This window comes from Terrapene carolina, unplaced genomic scaffold (assembly GCF_002925995.2).
Source record: "Terrapene carolina triunguis isolate 2854851 unplaced genomic scaffold, T_m_triunguis-2.0 Scaffold34639, whole genome shotgun sequence".
Lineage (NCBI taxonomy): Eukaryota > Metazoa > Chordata > Testudines > Emydidae > Terrapene > Terrapene triunguis.
Genome location: NW_020698990.1, coordinates 169505 through 192540, shown reverse-complemented (window position 1 = coordinate 192540; position 23036 = coordinate 169505). Strand labels below are relative to the sequence as shown.

The 23036-nt window shown below is 53.7% G+C and overlaps 1 protein-coding gene across 1 annotated transcript; it reads left to right on the top strand.

The window, feature by feature from the left end:
* The first annotated feature begins 21684 nt into the window (after positions 1-21684).
* LOC112120901 (olfactory receptor 6N1-like) lies at positions 21685-22650 on the top strand. Its single transcript, XM_024220053.1, has one exon. The coding sequence runs from the start codon at positions 21685-21687 to the stop codon at positions 22648-22650; it is 966 nt and encodes a 321-aa protein (XP_024075821.1).
* The last annotated feature ends 386 nt before the right edge of the window (positions 22651-23036 follow it).

Here is a 23036-nt window from a genome sequence, read left to right as displayed (position 1 = left end):
GAGCAGCCAGAGAGGGAAAGCTCCAGCCAGCAGGGCAGTCCAAGCGGACTGACCTCTCTCTTTAGTCTTATTGGAAACCCGGGGGGTGGGCAGGCACAAGCCCACCCACTTCCAAAGGCCCCTCCCCGAGCCTAGTGGGAGGGACTACTGGACCCAGGGACCAAATGAACACAGGGGACAACAAATGAGAAAAACAGGGATTGCAGTGAAGGTCATAGGTTCAAAACGAGGGTACCGGATGGGGACACTGAGCAGAGAACCCTGGACAGCGCCCACTGCTCCTCAAAGGTGTCGAGGGAGCCAGCGGACGCTGCCCAGTGGAACTCCGCCCGGATGCGTGAAACTAGGGACGAACGGAAATAGGTCTCACAGTCACAAAGCACCCCCCATCCAGCATCCTCCTCCTGGTAGTGTAGATGGAGAGTTTGTGTAGGGCCAGGAGGAGGTTGACAAGGAGGTTTCGCAACTTCATGGGGCCACAGATGGGGTGTGCAAAAAGGAACAGGTGTGGGGAAAAGTGCAGCCAGAACCTCAGCAAGAGGTTCTGGAAAAGCCGGAATAGGGGCTGCAACCTGGCACATTCAAGATAGGCGTGCGCCAGGTTCTCCCTCACTCCGCAAAGGGGCAGGTCTCGGGTACGGGTGTGAACCATGCCAGGTACACGCCCGTGCTCACGGCTCCATGAAGGATCCACCAACCAATGTCCCCGGCGGGCCGTGGGACCAAGGTGGAATAAAGGCTGGACCACTGGGGCTCCTCACCCTCTTTAGGTGGAAGATAGTCCTGCCATTTGGTGTCAGGGCAAGACGCGAGGGTGAGGAAATGCAGTGTGTGGAGCATGAGCGTGTACAGTTGGTCTCTAGGCACGGTTTGGAACCAGACCGGCTGCAGGGTGCGCAGCCGGCTAGGGGTGTGAGAACGGGGAGGCTGGGGGGGCTCGCTGAACAGGGGCCGAATAAAAATGTCCGGAGGGCCCGGGGTGAGGGGTGAGCGGGGAGCGCCCACTCACAGGGCCCACTGCAGGAAAATGAGAGAAAGGGTGACAAGGCGGCCTTCACCTCCTGGAGTATGCGCAGGGGGGTCGGAAGCGTGGAGAGCCCCATGCGCTTGACCAAGCACGTGGGGATCCACCCAGTCCCCCCGTCGTAGTCCAGGAGGTCTCCAGCCCTAGTGGTTTCTGCCAGGACCAACCTCCGGCGCACCGAGGGAGACTCTGCCACTTGCACATGTAGATCAGGGTTGTGTAGCAGGGGCTCCGTGAGGAGGTCCGCCCCCTCGGTGGCCACAAAGGACCTTGCCGAAAAGAGCTTCCATGTCTGGAGGAGGTCCTGGTAGAAGACAGGCAGCTCTGAGAGGTCTCACGGAATTCCTCTCGGATGGAGAAAAAAGAGCTGCCGGTCATATCGGAGCCCTCGGAGACAACGGAGGAAGGCATTCGCCAACGTGCTCCACGCCGGACTACCCGCACCGTTAAGGAGTCTCTGCAGGGCCTGGAGGCGGAAGACGTGGACCTGGCTGCGAAGGCAGACCAGGTCCTGCCCTCCCTCCTCCAGGGGAAGACTCAAAACCCCTGTAGGGACCCAGTGCAGCCCTGGCCAGAAGAACTCCAGGGCCGTCCTCTGGAGCCTGGCCAGGGTCCCCGGGGCCGGGCTCAGGGTGTTGAACCAGTGCCAGAGAATGGACAGGACTAGCTGGTTCAGCACCAGCGCCCTCCCTCGCAGGGAGAGACACCGGAGCAGTCCTGTCCATCTCCGCAGCCGCTCACCCACTCTGGCCTCCAAATCCTGCCAGTTCTCCGGTGGAGAAGGATACGTGGCAGATAGATAAATGCCAAGATAGAGCAGCGGACCCGCGCTCCACCGAATGGCTTGAAGCACGGGTGGGAGGGAGCTCGCCTGCCACCCATCCCCGACCACCAGGCTAGAGCTCTTGACCCAGTTGACCCGGGCAGAGGAGGCCGCTGAGTAAACGGCCTGGCAGGCCTCCACCCACACCAGGTAACCCAGGTCCTGGACCACGAGGAGCACGTCATTGGCGTACGCCGACAGGACCAGCCACAGCTCCGGATCCCGAAGCACCAACCCCGTCAATCTCTGGCGGAGGAGACAGAGGAAGGGCTCGATTGCCAGAGCCTACAGCTGGCCCGAGAGGGGGCACCCCTGCCGTACTCCCTGTCCGAAGCTGACTGGCTTGGTCAGGGTCCAGTTGAGCCTGACCAGACACTCTGCCTCAGCGTACAGCAGCTGGAGAAAGCCCACGAACTGGGGCTCAAAGCCGAACGCCCACAGAGTGCCCAGGAGATACCCGTGGTCCATCCTGTCGAACGCCTTCTCCTGGCCCAGGGACAGGAGGGTGAACGACAGACCATCCCTATACCCCAGCTCCAGGAGGTCCCGGACCAAATACAAGTTATGGAAAATGGTCCGGCCCGGGACGGTGTAGGTCTGGTCGGGATGGACCACGTCCGCCAGCACGGACCCCAGCCGCAGCGAGATGGCCTTGGTTACAACCTTATAGTCCGTGCTGAGGAGCAAGATGGGATGCCAATTCCGTAGTTCGTGGGGGTTCCCCTTCTTCGGCAATAAGGTGAGCACGGCTCACCTGCATGAGAGAGGGAGGACCCCGCTTTGCAAGGACTCGGCCCAGATGGTGACGAGGTCCGGGCCGAGGACATCCTAGAACACGCGCTAGAACTCCACGGTCAGCCCGTCCATGCCCGGAGATTTGTTGGTGGGCATGAGATGGAGGGCTTCCGAGAGCTCGGCCAGAGAGAGAGGCAGCTCCAGCCGGTCTCGGTCGCCCGCGCTGACCATAGGGAGTCCGGTCCAGAGCACTCTGCAGGCTTCGGCGTAGGTCGGATCCAGGGAAAAAAGGCTGGCGTAGAAGGCCTGGCCCTTCCACGCATCTCCTCTGGATCCTTGAGGAGGGCACCGTCCTCCGCCAGGAGGCAGGTGACATGCTTTTCCCCTCTTTTTCTCCAGGGCGTAGAAGAAGCAGGAGCCACGATCCATCTCCCGAAGGAGATGGATACGGGATTGAATGAAGGTGCCATGGGCCCGATGGTCCTCCAGGGCCTGGAGCTCCTCCCGCTTCTCCCGGTACACTGCACAGATGGGTGGATCCTCCGGGCCAGAGGCCAGACGCCTCACTAGCTCTAAGACCTCCCGCTCCAACTGCCCTATCACCGCATCTCTCTGCCGGCTGGCACCCCGGGAGAAGTCGCGGTAGAAGAGCTGTGCACGCACTTTCCCCACATGCCACCACCGTCTTGCCGAGGGAAAGGCATGCCACTGCCCCCTCCAGGCCAGCCAGAACTCCCGGAAGGACGCCACGAAGCCCACGTCTTCCAGCAAGCTGTTGTTAAAATGCCAATAGGCCAGCCCTGGCGTCTCCTAACTGAGAGAGGCCATCACGGTCACCAGATGGTGATCCGAGAATGGGGCTGGCTGGATGCCGGAGGCGTGGGCCCATACCAGATGGAAACGTGAAAAGTAAAAGTGGTCCAACTGGGAGTGGCGTGACCGATCGTCCTCCACCTGGACATAGGTGAAGGTGGTGTCGTCGTCCGGGTGGTGGTCACACCAGACGTCCACCAGGGAGTGATGGCCCACAATCTCCCTGAGGATGCCTGTGGCTGCCTGGGATTTCTCGACTCCTGAGCGATCCTGGTCCTCAAGGGTGGTGTTGAAGTCCCTGCCCAGGACCAGGCACTCGTGAGGATCCAGGGTGCCGAGGAAGGCCGACGCTTGCTGATAGAAATGCACTCATTCCGGGCCCGTGTTCGGGGCATAGACGTTGATCAGGTTTAATGTCAGCCCCTCCACACAGGCCCGGACATGCAGCAGGTGGCCCGGCACAACCTCGGTGACCCTCAGCACCTCGGGCCGTAGCTCGGGGGAGAACAGGGTGGCCACCCCGGCCAATCGGGTGCCAAGGTGGCTAAAATATACCCCGTCTCCCCACTCCAAGCATCAGCTAGCCTCGACGGCTGGAGCCGTGTGGGTCTCCTGCAGGAAGATTACAGATTACCCACCTCCCAAAGGAAGGAGAGCACCTGGCTCCTGCGGAGACCCTCCCTACAGCCCTGGGTGTTTAATGTGGCAAAGATGACAGCTTTCATAGGGAGGGCTGGGGCGGATTCTCAAGGGCAGGGTGATCGACAGCCTCCAGCGGGCCCCGCAACAACCCATGTTCGACCCCAAAGGTCATGAGGGAGTTGCGGAACTTGCGGGCCCGCCGGTAGGCTGCGATGTCCTGCCTTCCGGTCCCTCTCCCCTCACCCAAAAGGGCTCTCACGGCCTGGAGGACGTGATGGAAGTCCCCCCAGCGCTGGAGGGCGAGCTGAACCTTGCCCTTTGAGCCACGGGTGTCCTTCAGGAAGCGGCGCAGCTCATCTCTCAGCGCGAAGGGGGATGCAGCAGCCAATCCACTGCCATCCTCCGGTGAGGCCCCCGAGAGATCCTTGCGGCCTGCGGAGATGGGCAAACAAGGGGCTGAGCCCCGGCGCTGCTGCGCCGGGCAGCCCGTCTCCACCCCCGGCAAGGAAGGGGGCGGCGGAAGGAATAGTGCAGCCCCCATAACGTTGGGAAGGGGAGACACAAAAACCACCCCCTCAGGGTTGTCCGTGGGTAGCGGGAATGAGACAACCTCGGGGGCAGCAATAGAATGGGAGGTGGAGGCTTCAGGGGCAGGATCAGGGACAGGGACAGAATCTGGAACAGGGACAGGATCTGGAACAGGGTCAGAAGGAGGGGTGGGAACGGGATCAGGGGCAGGGACTGGAGCGGGAGTCGGGACTGGGACTGGGGCTGGGGCTGAGGCAAGAGAGGGGACAGGAGGGGCAGGTGCAGGGATTGGAACGGGAACGGGGACAGAAATGGATACATGGTCAGCTCAGCTCAGCTGCTGGGGTGCGGCTCCTCTCGACCGGGACTCAGGTCAGGAGAGGGGCCATCACTGACGCCGGGCACGGGTGTCACTGCAAGCGCGTCACCTGCAGCCATGGTGTCCGGCAGGATGGAGTCGTCAGGGCCCCCCCCCTCCAGAGGGGAGGCTAACCGCTCCATCCGGGTGGTAGAGGGAGTGCTCACAGGCTCAGGGCCTGGCCGCTCGGCATCGGCCATCACCCCAAGGGGCCCGGCGGCCTCACATGGGGTGGTATCCGCGGCCGGGCTGATAGGTAGAGCTAGGGGCGCCCCAAGGACAAGAGCAGGGGCTACAGCATGGGGTGAGGGGCAAGGAGGAGGAGAGGCGGCGGAACTAAACCACCGCCCAGATCGAGGGCCACTGGCAGGGGGTCATCCTCCCCCTGGGTAACCGAGGTCAGACCCAGGGCCTCGATCTCCTCAAATATGGACGTAAAATCAGTCCCCGCAGCCCCAGAGTCTTCCCTGCCAGCTACCGGGACAACAATTGCCCCAGTATCGGTGGCGGCGGGGGGCACAGGTGGTACAGGGGCCGGGGGAACTCCTACAGAGGCCTCCTCAGAGGGGGACTCAACAAGGGGAGCAGGATCGCCTCCAACTGCTGCCATGGCTTCCATGGCCGGCACCTCCTGCTGGGCTCCGTCCGGGGGTGCAGTGGAAGATGTAGCCACCCCAGCCCCTCACAGCATCTTTCAGGGGGGCTCCTCTCCCTCCTCATCAGAGGGGAGGGATCGAGGCCGCGATTTGTGGGCGCCACGCTTCCCCTGGACGAGCACCCAGCCCTCCAAAGTGGAAGTGGAGGTGGAGGGCCGGTCAGCGGGGGCAGGGCCAGGGAGCAAGGGCGATGGTTTCGGGGCTCGGGGCGGCAAGGGCAGGACAGCGGGGGGAAGGCATACCTCCCCCTGGAGCGGGCCCCCCCCCTCAACCGGCAGGGGTCTCGCCGCCCTCTCCTCCACGGGCCCTGCCGAACTGCAATCGATGGAGGCAAGGCCCGCCCGCTCGGCCGTCCCCTGCAGCAGGAGGAGGAGGGGCGGCGGCAGCGGTAGCCGATGACAAGGCTGGCGCCCTCCCGGGTCTCAGGGGTCCCGGATGCCCCTCCGTGCCAGGCCAGGGGACAGTCCCTCCGGACATGCCCCGTCGCCCGGCAGAGGAAGCACTGGGCCTCCCCCATCGTATAATGGACCCGGTAGTGGGCCCCCTGGTAGGGCACCAGGAAGGACCCCTCGAGCGCTACTCCGTCACGCGCCACCGGTGGTAGTTGGATCTGGACCTGCCGGCGGAAGGACAGGACATGACGGGGGGGGGGTCCTTACAGCCCAGCGGGAAAGGGTTGATGACGGAAATGGGCTTCCCCAGGGTGGAGAGGGCAGGCAACAGGGCAGCATTGGGAAGGAAGGACGGGATGGAGGTTAACACCACCCATACGCCCAGGTCCTCCAGGGGTTCCAAGGGAACAAACATGCCCCCTACCGCCAGGCCCTTCTCCACCGCCTCCTGCGCGGTGGCATCCGATGCCAGGAAGAATACAACCTTCTGTGCATTTTGGAGGCAGCCACGATGGCCGTGGGCCCCACCACCCTCGCCAGTGTCTGCACATATGTTTCGACGTGGGGTGAGGTGGGCACCAGGAGGCAGCGGACGCCGTGCCTCCTGGTCATCATGGGGAAGGGGTCCCGGCCGCTAGGGATGGTACTGGAGGCGGCGGTCGGGGCGGATGGTGTGGTGGCGCGCGGAGGGGCGGCGGCTACCTGGGCGTACGCTCTGGGGGCTTGAGATGGAACGGCCCCAGAGCTGGTGGAAGGAACGGCAGGGGAAGGAGGGGCCGCGGCAGGTGTCGGGGCCACGACAGGGAGGGTGGCCCCACCAGCGGGAGGTTTTGGTTTTCAGGCGGGGCCTTTGCTCTTTTTATTCCCCTGGCCCTTTTTGCCAATGGAAGGGGCTGCCATGGCAGCGGCGGAGTTGGGGCTAGGGGTGGCTGAGAGGCCAGCCGCTGGGGCGGGCAGGGGCGGTGGCAAGGGGGGAACCACAGGGTCAGCAGAGGCAGGGACAGGGGCAGGGGTGGGGGTCGAAGCAGGGGTTGGGACAGGGGCAGGAGCAGGGTCCTCCTCTATGGTGGCAAGAGGAGGCCCCAATATGCGGGTCAGGCGACCGGCAGCCACTCCTCCCCGCTAGGCAACATGCAGGGGAGGAGGGTCCAGCGGGAGGGGCAGGGGGGATGGGGGAGAGGGAACGGGGCTAACCACTCCTCCCTGCTAAGCTGTGTACAGGGAAGGAGGGCACCAGTGGGCGGGGAACTACAGGGGGAACCGGGGGAAAGGGAAGAAGCAACCACTCCTCCCCTCTAGGCTGCAGGCAGGGGAGGCGGGCACCATAGGTGGGGTACGCAGGGGCAAAAGGGAGGCACAGCTACTGGTTAGGGATACCGGCTCCTCCGGCTGCACTGGGAAGGGGAGGGACTACAATATCAGTGGGGAGGCTGTGAACAGTGGTGGGGGCGCAACTAAAAGGGGGCACAAGTGCTTATGGAGGGAACATGGGCGCACAGGTAAGAGGGACTGAACTGGGGGGAAAAAAGGAGGGCAGAGGTAAAAGAAAGAGGCCAGGCAAATCACAGGTGGGAGCTTCCACGGTAAGGGTGGGGCAGGCAACCAAATCAAAGCCCAAAGTTTGGAGCAGGGCAGGTAACAAATACTGAAGGGCTGGGGCGGGGCAGGCAAACCAACAGAAGGGGAAACCCCTTAAGGGTCAAAGCAGGTGGTGGGTGGGGCAGGCTGGAGGAATGGAGGGGCAAACTAACACGGGGTGGCCGGGGGAACAGCAGGGAGGGGGCCCACAAGCCAAATGCAGCTGGGAGGTATGGTAAGTCCAAGGTGGGGAGGCATGTGCGCCCACATGCGCTTGTGTAGCTCAGTCCTTGCTGCTCACTGCTGAACACAGTCCCAGATGGTGAAAGGGGAGAACAAACAGACATGTCGAGGGGCGAAGAGCAGGTCCAGGTGGTATGTGGGGTGCTGGAGGGGGCAGCGGTGGGGATGGTGGTAGGGGGGAGCAGATGGGCGAGGGGGAGGGTTCCACGCCTCTCCCCTGTGCTCCCCTCGACAGCAACAGGAGTCACCACCACCCCAGGAGCAGAGATGTTAAGAGTCACTCAGTTTGTAAACAAACCCCCTCGGTAGGAATCCTGCTCTTCTGTCTCCTCGACGGTGGCAGCAGCTCCAACACAGCAGCAGCGAGCAGCAGTCAGCTGGTCAGGCAGGAGGGAGCCCTAGGTGGTGGTGGGGCCCGTGCTTCTCCCTCCAGAGGTGGGGGGGGCAGACCGGCAAGGCCCCCCCCACTCAGTAGCAACAGCAGCTGTAGTCCAGGGAGGGTGACTCCAGCCAGCAGAAGCAGCAGCAGCCCAGGAAGGGAGGGAGGGCTCCAGTCAGCAGCAACAGCCCAGGGAAGGAGGGAGCTCCAGCCAGTGGCAGCAGCCCAGAGCAGCCAGAGAGGGAGAGCTCCAGCCAGCAGGGCAGCCCAAGCGGACTGACCTCTCCCTGAGAGTGTGGGCTGCAGCAGGCCAGTGCGCCTGCGCAGACAGGCAGCCAATTAGAGAAGGGCTTATTGGGAGCCAATCAGGGCCCAGATTGGAGACAGCCAATCAGGGCCAGGCTCAGCCCTATAAAAAGGCTGCTCAGGGAAAGGAGAATCAGTCTGTCCCAGGCCTTCAACAGGGGAAGGTAGTTGCCAGAGCTGGGAGACTTGCACTGCGGACAGTGCAGTGCTGGCCAGCCTCGGGGAGCAGAAGGGAGCTCTAGCCCGTAGCCTGCCAGGCTGTAGGCCCTGAAGGGAAGGGCTTAGCGGGTGCAAGGGGCTGTAGGGGAAGCAGCCCAGGGAAGTGGACAAATGAGGGGAGAGAAGGAGGACAGCAAGACGGCCACCAGACGGTCTCTGGGCTGGGACCCAGAGTAGAGGGCCGGCCTGGGTCCCTCCCTTTCCCCCTTGCAGTACACCTAGCCATCGGTCGTAGGGATCGGCCGTCATAGACTATGTCAGATCCCTGACAAGAGGGATTAGACCTTGGGGGTGTGGTTGGACAAGGGACTGGGGTGTGGGAAGACTGCTGATCACACCCCCCCGGGAAGGGGGTGTGGATGGACTGAGGTGCACTGCTGGAAGGCAGTGGTCCGGAAGAGGACGCTGCAAGCTGGAGAGCGATGTGGGCTCAGACGCCAACCAAGGGCGAGACAGCAGTCGGAACACAACCAGGAGAGGGCGCTCCACTGGAGTGAGCTAATTCCTGGAGACGACCAGCAGGAGGCACTGGGTGGTGAGTCCGAACACTGTCACAAAGCCCAATTAGTGATGTGACCGATCAGACTCTATCTTGATCATAGAATCATAGAATATCAGGGCTGGAAGGGACCTCAGGAGGTCATCTAGTCCAACCCCCTGCTCAAAGCAGGACCAATTCCCAACTAAATCATCCCAGCCAGGGCTTTGTCAAGCCGGACCTTAAAAACCTCCAAGGAAGGAGACTCTACCACCTCCCTAGGTAATGCATTCCAGTGCTTCACCACCCTCCTAGTGAAATAGAGTTTCCTAATATCCAACCTAGACCTCCCCCACTGCAACTTGAGACCATTGCTCCTTGTTCTGTCATCTGCCACCACTGAGAACAGCCGAGTTCCATCCTCTTTGGAACCCCCCCCTCAGGTAGTTGAAGGCTGCTATCAAATCCCCCCTCATTCTTCTCTTCTGGAGACTAAACAATCCCAGTTCCCTCAGCCTCTCCTCATAAGTCATGTGCTCCAGACCCCTAATCATTTTTGTTGCCCTCCGCTGGACTTTTTCCAATTTTTCCACATCCTTCTTGTAGTGTGGGGCTCAAAACTGGACACAGTACTCCAGATGAGGCCTCACCAATGTCGAATAAAGGGGAACGATCACGTTCTTCGATCTGCTGGCAATGCCCCTACTTATACAGCCCAAAATGCCGTTAGCCTTCTTGGCAACAAGAGCACACTGTTGACTCATATCCAGCTTCTCGTCCACTGTGACCCCTAGGTCCTTTTCTGCAGAACTGCTACCTAGCCATTCGGTCCCTTGTCTGTAGCAGTGCATGGGATTCTTCCGTCCTAATGCATGGGATTCTTCCGTCCTGATCTGCTGTCATATCTCGTCTACACACTGGGGTTTAAAAATGATTCTTCAAAGCAGCATTGCCCTGGTGGCTATGGCCAGAATCATGTTATGTCTTAGGATGAGTCAAAATCAATGAGTCCATAAACTCAAATCTTTGATTGAGATTTTTCAATAACATCTAGTTTCCTTAAGCACTGATCTTCTGTTAGAATTTATGGGAGTTAATCTAATAATAGATCTTGGTAAATTCAGAATTTTAGGGTCCTACAGGAAAAGGAATGAACATTTTCACCCCCGCAGGAGATCAGTTTATGTCATAAATTATGAAGTGGAATCAGTTCTTCCTTACTTCATGTAATGATAATGATGATGATGGTGACATGCTGAGCGACTGGCAATGCCTTTTCTGTTTCAGATTTGCATTTCCTGTGTTAACTATGAAGCAATAATAACATACAGCTCTCCTGAGGCTGGATTTTAGGAAAGAGGAAAACCAGGCTGATGTGCAATTCTAATTGGGGTGTGACTCTTTGCACTGCATGATGACAGAGAGCTGATAATACAGGAATGAGAAAAGCACTGGGAAAGGAAGATGCTGCCTCTGAGCTCAGAAACAATCTGCCATGTGCTAAATGTGATCTAGGCTAGTAACATTTTATTACCACTTGCCCCCCATGGGGACTCACACTGACCCAGATCCCCCATTGATGTCAATTGGCCATAGCTCACTTGGAGTCAATGGGCTAGAGCCCCAGTTGAGGACCTTTTACAAGACATGTACCTAAATTTCCTCAATGTTAAATGTTGCTATTAACCCCGACTGGCTCTGTTGTGGAATGGTGAGGTGGAAACTGCTAATATTAGAAACTTGTATGCAGTGCTGTTGTAGCCATGTCGGCAGGGCCGGCTTTAGGCCAATTCCCCCGATTCCCTGAAATCAGGCCTCGCGGATAAGAGGGCCCTGCACCCGCGGGTAAGAGGGCCCCGCATCTTAGGCTCACCCGGCGGCGGTCCGCTCCGGCGGCATTTCGGTGGCGGGGGGGGGGTGTGTCCACTCTGGGGTCTTCGGCAGCATTTTGGCAGCGGGGGGTCCTTCAGTGCCACGGAAGTCGTGGAGCGGACCCGCCACCGCCGAAGTGCCGCCGAAGACCCGGACTGCGGAATTGAGCCCCGCAGGTCCTAAAGCCGCCCTGCATGTTTTGCTGCCACCACTCCCAAGTACTAACTCCCTTCCCTGGGTAGTCTTGAGAGACTTCTTCACCAATTTTCTGGTGAACACCGATCCAAACCCTTGGATCTTAACACAAGGAGAATTTAACCATCCCCCCCTCTCCTTTTCCCCCACCAATTCCTGATGAGTCCAGATCCAATCCCCTTGGATCTTAAAACAAGGAAAAATCAATTAGGTTCTTAAAAAGAAGGCTTTTAATTAAAGAAAGAAAGGTAAAAATCATCTCTGTAAAATCAGGATGGAAAATAACTTTACAGGGTAATCAGATTCAAAGAGCCCAGAGGAACCCCCTCTAGCCTTAAGTTCAAAGTTACAGCAAACAGAGGTAAACCCTCTAGCAAAAGGAACATTTACAAGTTGAGAAAACAAAGATAAACCTAACACGCCTTGCCTGGCTGTTACTCTCAAGTTTGAAATATGAGAGACTTGTTCAGAAGATTTGGAGAGCATGGATTGATGTCTGGTCCCTCTTAGTCCCAAGAGCAAACAACCCCCCAAAACAAAGAGCACAAACAAAAGCCTTCCCCCCACCAAGATTTGAAAGTATCTTGTCCCCTTATTGGTCCTTTGGGTCAGATGTCAGCCAGGTTACCTGAGCTTCTTAACCCTTTACACGTAAAAGGATTTTGGAGTCTCTGGCCAGGAGGGATTTTATAGTATTGTACACAGGAGGACTGTTACCCTTTCCTTTATAGTTATGACAAGGTTATAAACTGTAAACAGGAACTTGAGTGCATGGTGTAATAAATACATGAAATACGGACATTTTGCAGCCATTCGCCTCACCCAGGCAGTCAGGGAGTTGACTCATATCACAGACAATCACAAGCCATTGTTTCTGGGATCTGTCAACTCTGATGACACAGTCTGCCTGGACAGTGAAAATGAATATTCAAGGCAAGGCTATGACTTTAAAAATTACTCAGGAGTCGACACCACCGTTGTTGCAGAATGGACTTACAATCAACTTCAACCCCTCCCAAAGATGAGGTTGTGATGGGTTTTCAGCCTTGGAGTGCAGTCTGGGAGCCGATGAACTGCTGTGCCCTCTAACTGTCCAGCTGGGCTGGCCACTGTCATATTGCTCTTCTGGTGACACACAGACAGCCTTTCCCGGCCCTGTTATCACCCAGCATGACAGCAGATGGTGCCACAACCCAACTAAATTACGTGAGTGCTTTACCTAAGCCACTCAAGGACAGACAGCCAATTTCACAGCTCCCCAGCCATGCACCCCCACTGGAGTATAAAGCCAGCATTATACCATTTTACACTGCACAGGGATCTGTACAACGTAAGCTCATTAATATAGTTTGCTTTCCCCTTGATGTGGTAAAGATATGCACAACAAGGCGAGATTTTCCCCAGACACTTCACTTGAAACACATTGGTCAAGGAAAAAGCATAAAACAAGTTTAACTACAGAAAAATAGATTTTAAGTGATTATAAGTGATAACCAACAGATCAAAACAGATTACCTAGCAAATAAACAGAAATATAAACTAAGCATAACCTACTAGATGGATAGGGTTTGAATTAGCAATTTCTCACCCTGACTGATGATACAAGCCGTCCTCCAAGTTTCCATATACAGGCTAGAAATCCCTTTAGCCTGGGAGCAGCAATTCCCCCAGTTCACTCTTTGTTCCTCAGGCTATGTCTACACTACAAAATTAGGTCGGATTTATAGAAGCCGGTTTTATAGAAACCGGTTGTATGCAGCCGATTGTGTGTGTCCCCACCTAAAATGCTCTAAGTGCATGAAGTCGGCGGACCGCGTCCACAGTACCGAGGCTAGCGTCGACTTCCGGCGCATTGCACTATGGTACCTATCCCACAGTTCCCGGAGTCTCCGGCGCCCATTGGAATTATGGGTTGAGATCGCAATGCCCGGATGATGCAAAGCAGTCCCGCGAGGGGTTCTGGGTACATTGCGTCAGGCCCCTCCCCCGCCGTCACAGCAACGGCAGACAATAGATTTGCGCCTTTTTACCTGGGTTACCTGTGCAGACAACATACCACGCCAAGCATTGAGCCCGCTCAGCTCAGCTCACCGTCACCATATCTCTTCCGGGTGCTGGCAAACGTGGGACTGCATTGCTAAACAGCAGCAGCAGCTTACTGCCTTTTGGCGGTAGACGGTGCAGCATGACTGGTAGCCTTCATTGGCGATCTGGGTGCTGGCAGCTGTGGGGCTGGCAGCCGTAGGGCTGCATTGCACCAGCCCCTTGCCTTTTGGTAGAAGATGGTTTATTACGACTGGTATCCGTCGTCGTCATACGTCAGCGGCTGTCGATCATGGGCACCCGGGCAGACAATGATGGTTATCAGTCGTAGTATGCTATTTTCTGCCAGGCGCCCTGCTGGCTCATTGCACGTTAGCAGAGTCGTAGTATGCTATTTTCTGCCAAGTGCCCAGTATTGTCTGCTAAGCACCCAGAAGAGGCCGATGGCGATCTGGGTGCTGGCAGACATGGGGCAGGCAGACGTGGGGCTAGATTGCTACACAGCAGCAATCCCTTGCCTTTTGGGCAGTAGATAGCATATTACGATTGGTATCCATCATTGTCATATTGCAGTGGGTATCAGATGGTGCAATAGACCTGAAGGCTTACTGCCAAGCGCCCAGTATTTGCTGCCAAGCACCCAGAAAATGCCGAGGGCTATCAGTCATTCTGCACCGTCGTCTTAAGATGTAAAAAATAGATTTATTCTGCATTCATTTGCTTCCCCCCTCCCTCCTGCTAAACCCAGGCTTTTGAGTTCAATTTGGGGGGGGGGCATTCTGTGTGACAGTTGTTTGCGTTTCTCCCTGATGCAAAGCTACCTTTCTTGATTTTAATTCCCTGTACCTGTACGCCATGTCGTCACTCACCCCTCCCTCTCTCCCTCCCTCCCTTCTTCCCCTGGTCCGTCAGATACTACTTTCGCGCCTTTTTTCAGACCAGACGCCATAGCTAGCACTGGGATCATGGAGCCCGCTCAGATCACCGCGGCAATTATGAGCACTATGAACACCACGTGCATTGTCCTGGAAAACATGCAGAGCCTCCTGGACATGCCAAAGCCAAACCAGGACCAGGCGAGGAGGAGGCGATTGCAGCGCGGCGACGATAGTGATGAGGAAATTGACATGGACCTCTCACAAGGCACAGGCCCCAGCAATGTGGAAATCCTGGTGTTACTGGGGCAGGTTCATGCCGTGGACCGCCGTTTCTGAGCCCGGGAAACAAGCACAGAGTGGTGGGACCGCATCGTGTTGCAGGCTGGGACGATGCCCAGTGGCTGCGAAACTTTCGCATGCGTAAGGGCACTTTCATGGAACTTTGTGACTTGCTTTCCCCTGCCCTGAAGCGCCAGAATACCAGGATGAGAGCAGCCCTCACAGTGGAGAAGCGAGTGGCGATAGCCCTGTGGAAGCTTGCAACGCCAGACAGCTACCGGTCAGTCGGGAATCAATTTGGAGTGGGCAAATCTACTGTGGGGGCTGCTGTGATCCAAGTTGCCAGGGCAATGAGAGACCTGGTGATATCAAGAGTAGTGACTCTGGGAAACGTGCAGACCATAGTGGATGGCTTTGCTGCAATGGGATTCCCAAACTGTGGTGGGGCGATAGACGGAACCCATATCCCTATCTTGGCACCGGCGCACCAAGCCGCCGACTACATAAACCGCAAGGGGTACTTTTCAATGCTGCTGCAAGCCCTGGTGGATCACAAGGGACATTTCACCGACATCAACGTGGGCTGGCCGGGAAGGGTACATGATGCTCGCGTCTTCAGGCAGTCTCTTCTGTTTCGAAAGCTGGAGGAAGGGACTTTCTTCCCGGACCAGAAAATAACCACTGGGGATGTTGAAATGCCTATCGTGATCCTTGGGGACCCAGCCTACCCCTTAATGCCATGGCTCATGAAGCCGTACACAGGCAGCCTGGACAGTAGTCAGGACTTGTTCAACTACAGGCTGAGCAAGTTCCGAATGGTGGTGGAATGTGCATTTGGGCGTTTAAAAGCGCGCTGGCGCAGCTTACTGACTCGCTCAGACCTTAGCGAAAAGAATCTCCCCATTGTTATTGCTGCTTGCTGTGCGCTCCACAATATATGTGAAAGTAAGGGGGAGACATTTATGGCGGGGTGGGAGGTTGAGGCAAATCGCCTGGCCGCTGATTACGCGCAGCCAGACACCAGGGCGGTTAGAGGAGCACAGCAGGGCGCGGTGCGCATCAGAGAAGCGTTGAAAACCAGTTTTGTGACTGGCCAGGCTACGGAGTGAAACTTCTGTTTGTTGCTCCTTGATGAACCCTCTGCCCCTCCCCCACCACCCTGTTAACTCTACTTCCCTGCAAACCAACCACCCCACCCTCCCCTACTACCCTCCCCCCTTCGAGCACCACTTGCAGAGGCAATAAAGTCATTGTTGCTTCACATTCATGCATTCTTTATTAATTCAGCACACAACTAGGGGGATAATTGGAAAGGTAGCCCGGGATGGGTGGGGGAGGAGGGAAGGAAAAGGACACACTCCAATTTAAAACTTTACAACTTATTGCTATGGAAATCATCTAGGGTGGAGTGAGTGGGTGGCCGAAGGCCTCCCCACCGTGTTCTTGGGCGTCTGGGTGAGGAGGCAATGGGACTTGGGGAGGATGGCTGTTGGTTACAGAGGGGCTGTAGCGGCGGTCTCTGCTCCTGCTGCCTTTCCTGCAGCTCAACCATACGCAGGAGCATATCACTTTGATGCTCCAGCAGCCGGAGCATCGACTCTTGCTTTCTGAGTACAAGTTGACGCCACCTCTCCTCTTCAGCCCGCGATTCAGCACACAACTTCTCCTCTTCAGCCCGCGATTCAGCAGGCCACCTCTCCTCTCGCTCATATTGGGCTTTTTTAAAATCAGTCATTGACTGCCTCCACGCATTCAGCTGTGCTCTGTCAGCATCGGAGGCAGTCTGTAGTTCAGTAAACATTTCGTCACGCGTCCTTCGCTTCCTTCTTCGAATATTCACTAGCCTCTGCGAAGGAGTAAGATTTGCAGCTGGTGGAGAAGGGAGAGGTTGTTAAAAAAGATACATTTTAGAGAACAATGGGTAGACTCTTTCACGTTAGATTTTGCTGTTCACAACATCACACAGCACATGTGCTTTCGTTACAAGGTCGTATTTTTCCTCTTATATTGAGAGTCTCCTGGTTTGGTGTGAGAGATCACTCACGCAGTGCCAGAACACAGATTTCAGCTTGCAGGCAGCCATGGTAAGACATACAGTCTTTGGGCTTTTTTAACCTTCTTAACATGTGGGGATGGTTTCAAACAGTTCTGCCCTCATTTCCCATACCAAGCACCCGTGCCATTTAAAATGGGTTTGCAATGTAAAAGGAGGGGCTGCGATTTCAGGTTTAACATGCAGCACAAACCCAACTAACTCCCCTCCCTCACACACCCAATTCTCTGGGATGGTCACTTCACCCCTCCCCCCCACCGCGTGGTTAACAGCGGGGACTATTTCTGTTCAGCAGAGCAGGAAGGGGCACCTCTGAATGTCCCCTTAATAAAATTGCCCCATTTTAACCAGGTGACCGTGAATGATATCACTCTCCTGAGGATAACAAAGAGAGATAAGGAATGGATGTTGTCTGCATGCCAGCAAACACCGGGACCATACGCTGCCATGCTTTGTTATGCAATGATTCCAGACTACGTGCTACTGGCCTGGCGTGGTAAAGTGTCCTACCATGGCGGACAGGATAAGGCAGCCCTCCCCAGAAACCTTTTGCAAAGGCTTTGGGAGTACATGAAAGAGAGCTTTCTGGAGATGTCCCTGGAGGATTTCCGCTCCATCCCCATACACGTTAACAGACTTTTCCAGTAGCTGTACTGGCCGCGATTGCCAGGGCAAATTAATCATTAATCATTAAACACGCTTGTTTTTAAACCATGTGTAATTTTTGCAAAGGTACACTCACCAGAGGTCCCCTGTGTGCCCTCAGGGTCTTGGGTGAGTTCGGGGGTTACTGTTTCCAGGTCCAGGGTGACAAACATATCCTGGCTGTTGGGGTAACTGGTTTCTCCGCTTCCTTGCTGCTGTGAGCTATCTATGTTCTCTCCATCCTCATCTTCCTCGTCCGCCGAACCCGCTTCCCCGTTTGCAGAGAGGGACTCATAGAACACGCTTGGGCTAGTGGTGGCTGCACCCCCTAGAATGGCATGCAGCTCCGCGTAGTAGCGGCATGTTTGCGGCTCTGCCCCGGACCTTCCGTTTGCGTCTCTGACTTTGTGGTAGGCTTGCCTTAGCTCCTTAATTTTCACGCGGCACTGCTGTGTGTCCCTGTTATGGCCTCTGTCCTTCATGGCCTTGGAGATCTTTTCTAATGTTTTGCCGTTTCTTTTACTGTTTCGGAGTTCGGCGAGCACTGCTTCATCTCCCCAGATGGCGATCAGATCCCGTACCTCCCGCTCGGTCCAGGCTGGAGCTCTTCTGCGATCCTGGGACTGGGACTGGGACTCCATCATGGTTACCTGTGCTGATGGGCTCTGCATGGTCACCTGTGCTCTCCACGCTGAGCAAACAGGAAATGAAATTCAAACGTTCGCGGGGCTTTTCCTGTCTACCTGGCCAGTGCATCTGAGATGACAGTGCTGTCCAGAGCGGTCACAATGAAGCACTGTGGGATAGCTCCCGGAGGCCAGTAATGTCGAATTCCGTCCACACTAACCCAATTCCGACCCCCTAAGGCCGATTTTATCGCTAATCCCCTTGTCGAGGTGGTGTTAGGAAACCAGTTTAAAGGGCCCTTTAAGTCGACAGAAAGGGCTTCGTAGTGTAAACGTGTCCAGGCTTAAGTCGATTTAACGCGGCTAAAGTCGACCTAAACTCGTAGTGTAGACCAGGCCTCAGATGTTTTCAGTAGTTCTCTTGTGTGGGGAGTGAGGCCAAGAGACGATGTCACAACCCACCTTACATAGCTTTTCCATAAGACAGGAACTTTTTGTTTCAAACTCAGTTCCCAGTCCAATGTGTGGAAAAATACAGGTACCAAAATGGAGTTCAGCATCAAGTGGTTTAGTCAAGTGGGTCAATGTCAAGTGCCTTGCTGGCTCATAGCAGCCATTACTTACAGGCTGGCTGAAACATTTACAGGAAGGCTAAACTCTTCCATGGTCCATTGTCTTTAATGCTTAGCCATCAGCACTGTCTAGCTTCTTCATTGTTGTACCTGAAGGGGTAGCTATGTGTGTTACCCAGAGTAAGCATATTTGAAATACAGATACCTAGTCAATATTCATAACTCCAGATATAAAAATGACACATGCACATAAATAGGATACTCATGCTCAGCAAATGGTAACTTTCCCATAGACACCTCACAAGACATGTCTTGTACAAGATGTATCATAATTATGTCATAATCATATCATAACCATACAACTATGATGAATATGAGGTGAGGTCACCTGACACAGCTCTGACTTGCCCTGGAGGTATTCTGAACTTCATGGACCTTTTGCCACAGAAAAAACTTACAAAGACAGAAGCCTATGCATTCAGAGTGCATGTAATCAAGAATCAAAGACCAACAACCTTGTCAGATGCAGCAAGGCAGTCATGCCGGGCCTAGTGAGAAAGGTGGAAGAACTCAAGAGAGGATTTGATGATACTGGACTTTTTGAAAGGAGATACAGTATAAATCAAATTAAGAAACAATGCTGAATGAGACACTGTACAAATATCTCTACCAGAGAGCCCTTGGAAGAAACTAGCTGCACATTTATGTGTATGCAGAGGACATCATTCCTTGGTCATAGTGGACTATTTTCCCAGGTATATAGAAAACATAGAATCATAGAAGTGTAGGACTGGAAAGGATCTCAAGAGGTCATCTGGTCCAGTCCCCTGCACTCCTGGCAGGACTAAGTATGATCTGGAGCATCCCCGACAGGTGTTTGTCTAACCTGCTCTTAAAAATCTACAATGATGGAGATTCCACAACCTCCTTGGTCAATTTATTTCAGTGTTTTTCCTAATGTCCAATCTAAACCACCATTACTGCAATTTAAGCTCAATGCTTCTTTTCCTGTTCTCAGAGGGTAAGGAGAACATTTTTTCTCCCTCCTCCTTGTAACAACCTTTTATTGACTTGAAAATTGTTATCATGTCCCCCCTTTATCTTCTCTTCTCCAGACTAATAATAATGTACTGAAAGACATAACAAGTCACAGTGTAATCGACAAACGGAAGTGCATTTTTGCTCACTTCAGTATCCCATAATGATAAGTGATGGACAATGGGCCATAATTCACCCCAAGATCTGGAATTCCACTTCTGCTTAGCAGAACGGAGACAATATTGTTAAATAAATAAATATACAATGGTAATTACTAATCACATCCTAGTTCCTTGGGATAAAAATTTCAGTTTGGTTTGTGTGTTTGTCTGTGTGTGATACAGAGAGAGAGAGAGAGAGAGTTCCTTTCATCCAAATATTTCAATTTTAAACTACAGATTAAATTTAATTTACATTCAGTTTCCTGTGCTTTCATTAAATGTCACAGCTTCAACACCCAGTCTGCCAGTCCTGACTGATTTTAGCCATTGTTACTCATGCACATTTTTGCCATTGAAGATAGGGTGACCAGATGTCCTGATTTTATAGGGACAGTCCCGATTTTTGGGTCTTTTTCTTATATAGGCTCCTATTACCCACCACCCCCTGTCCCAATTTTTCACACTTGCTGTATGGTCCCTGTAATTGAAGGTTATGGGACAACTGATATGAGTAAAGATTACAGAGCAGAGTCAGTCTCTGCAGGGTCATGCACTCCATGGGCTCTGTTACATTTCAGTCATTCAGAGCAATGACCTCAGGTAGCAGAAAGTCAATTCCTCTGGGTGTGGGAGGTTCGTTGCATCAGGACAGTTGTTTGTACCGTCTGCATGGAAAACACAGAGCTAACTCCCCAGGCTCAGCCCTTCAGAGATGGACTCAAGGGAGACGCAGCGTGCCATGGAGAAGGATACAAGTCTGAGGAGACGTCTGCACTTTGTACATTGAGTGGGAAGAGCTTGTGCTAAGACAGATCACGGCAGCTGTTTGTCTGTTCATGTACATGCAGGTCTGTCGACTGAGAAGATCCAGATTCTGCAGAATGATGAAACAAAAACTGCTGCTGAAGAGTTCTGGCAGCCAAACCCAGAGACAGACTAGCTCATTGCTTCACGCTTGAGCCATCCAGGTTAGTTTCCTGACTACCCTTCTATATCACCTTCAAAACCGGGGCATGAATGTGTTTTGTGAAATATTAAGAGTTTTGGCCTCACCTTCCCACAGCAGTGCCAGTCCATGATAATAGCACCATTTAACAATGAGGAAATTGAGATACGTCTTGTGAAAGGTCCTCAGCCAAAAAACTGGCCCACTGACTCCAATGGAGCTATGGCCAATAGAGTCCAGCTGGAATCTGGCTCAGTGTGAGTCCCAATGGTGGGGGAGTGGTGATAAAATGTTACTAGCCAAGATCCCCTGGTAGCACATGCCAGATGGTTTCTGAGTTCAGAGGCAGCATCTTTCTTCCCCAGTGCCCTTCTTGTTCCTGTATTATCAGCCCTCAGTCGTTACGAAGTGCGGAGAGTCACTCCCCAATTAGAGTTGCACAACAGCCTGGTTTTGCCCTGTCCTGAAATCCACCCTGAAGAGAGCCAGGATATTATTGTTTCAGAGTTAACAGAGGGAACTCTAATCTAAAACACAAAATGCATTGCCAGTTCCTCTGCATCTCCTCCTCTTTGTTATTATCTTTACATGAAGTAAGGAAGAACTGACTCCACTTCATAATTCATGAAAAACTGATCTCTTGTTCGGGGATGAAAATAATTATTCCTTTTCCTGTAGTACACTGAAATGCTCAATATGCCAAGATCTATTATTAGATTAATTCCCATAAATTCTAACAGACACTAGATGGTATTGAAAATCACAATCCAAGATTTCAATTGATGGATTTATTGATTTGTAACTCTCCTAAGACATGACATGATTCTGGCCATGGCCACCAGTGCAATGCTGCTTTGAAGTATCATTGTTAAATCCCAGTATGTCAGTAGACGGGATATGACAGCAGATCAAGAAGGGGTCTGAACTGTCACCTCACTAATTGGGCTACCAGAGAAATGGGCTGTTGTTATCGTAGTTATGGCTTCGATATGGCAGAGGGTGATTCTGCAGGGATACCACAGTTCTGTTCTCAGACTGAGATTCCTGGCACTTTGCTTTGAAGTTTCTATTTAACCTTAACATTTCAGCGGGTAACCTGAAGCAGGGGAGGAGTTTTTGAAAACGTATGGAATGAATTCCTGACACTTGATGTTCTACTGATTCGATTGCACAGTTCGTTTCATTGTTCCTAGACTCAACCCATGGCTGACACACACTGGGGAAACCAAACAACCGTCACAGAATTCATCGTCTTGGGATTCGGGGATATCCCTGACCTGCAAATTTTTCTCTTTCTGCTGTTCCTAGTGATCTACATCACAACGGTGGCCGGAAACATACTTGTCATGGTGCTAATTGTGGCTGATCAGCACCTTCACACCTCCATGTACTTCTTCCTGGGGAACCTGTCCTGCGTGGAGATCTGCTACACCTCCACCATCCTGCCCAGGATGCTGGCCCGTCTCCTGACTGGGGACAGAACCATCTCAGTCAGTGGCTGCATCACACAGATTTACTTCTTTGGTGTTCTGGCAGCTACAGAATGCTATCTTCTAGCAGCGATGTCTTATGATCGGTATTTAGCGATATGTAAGCCCCTGCACTATTCAGCTCTGATGAATGACAGGTTTTGCCTCCAGTTGGCGGCTGGGTCCTGGTTAAATGGTTGTTTGGCTACAACCATCTTTATATTAGTCATGTCACAGTTAATATTCTGTGGCCCGAATGAAATTGACAATTTCTACTGTGATGTCATCCCAGTGATAAAACTTGCCTGCAGTGACACACATTTGGTGGTGTTGCTGGATTTTATCCTAGCAGGTATATTCACCCTGCCTCCATTCTTACTAACCCTGACATCCTATGTGTGTATCATCGCCACTATCCTGAGAATCCCTTCCACCATGGGGAGGCAGAAGGCCTTTTCCACCTGCTACTCTCACCTCATCGTGGTGACAATTTACTACGGGACCATAATGAGTGTCTCCATGCTACCAACACTCGATACACTGAGAGTGTTAAAGAAAGTGCTCTCCCTTTGCTACACAGTCCTGACTCCCCTGGTGAACCCCCTCATCTACAGCCTGAAAAACAAAGAGGTCAGGGAAGCCTTTAGCAAAACATACAGTAAATATGTGGCATTCAAAAAAACCTGCAGAGATTCCTAGATCATCACTGAGGCTGAGATTTTCAAAGCTGCTCAAGTGATTTAGACAAACAGCCCCCACTGCAATTAAGTTGAAAATTCCCATTGAATGTCAGTGTTGATGTGAAGAAGAAATGGACATAATCTGCATGGAGTGACTGAGGCAGAGTGTTTATAGTCCCTCACTATGTCCATGTAACATATAGGAACGTGAGATTGTGGATCGTTCTTTTAACCTGTTTGAACCTACTGTTCAGCAGTGCAACACTTATACATACTAGATGCTGGTATTTTCTCCATGCTGTTAGTTAAACATTCACCCTAGGTGAGGAGGGTTTATCACATCTTATAATGGACAGAGCTGTCACGTTGTGTAAGGCACAAACTCCACTAAATATCAAAGCAAAT

Excerpts from the sequence above, each read along its gene's own strand:
- LOC112120901 (XM_024220053.1), top strand. The coding sequence starts at position 21,685 with ATGGCTGACACACACTGGGGAAACCAAACAACCGTCACAGAATTCATC.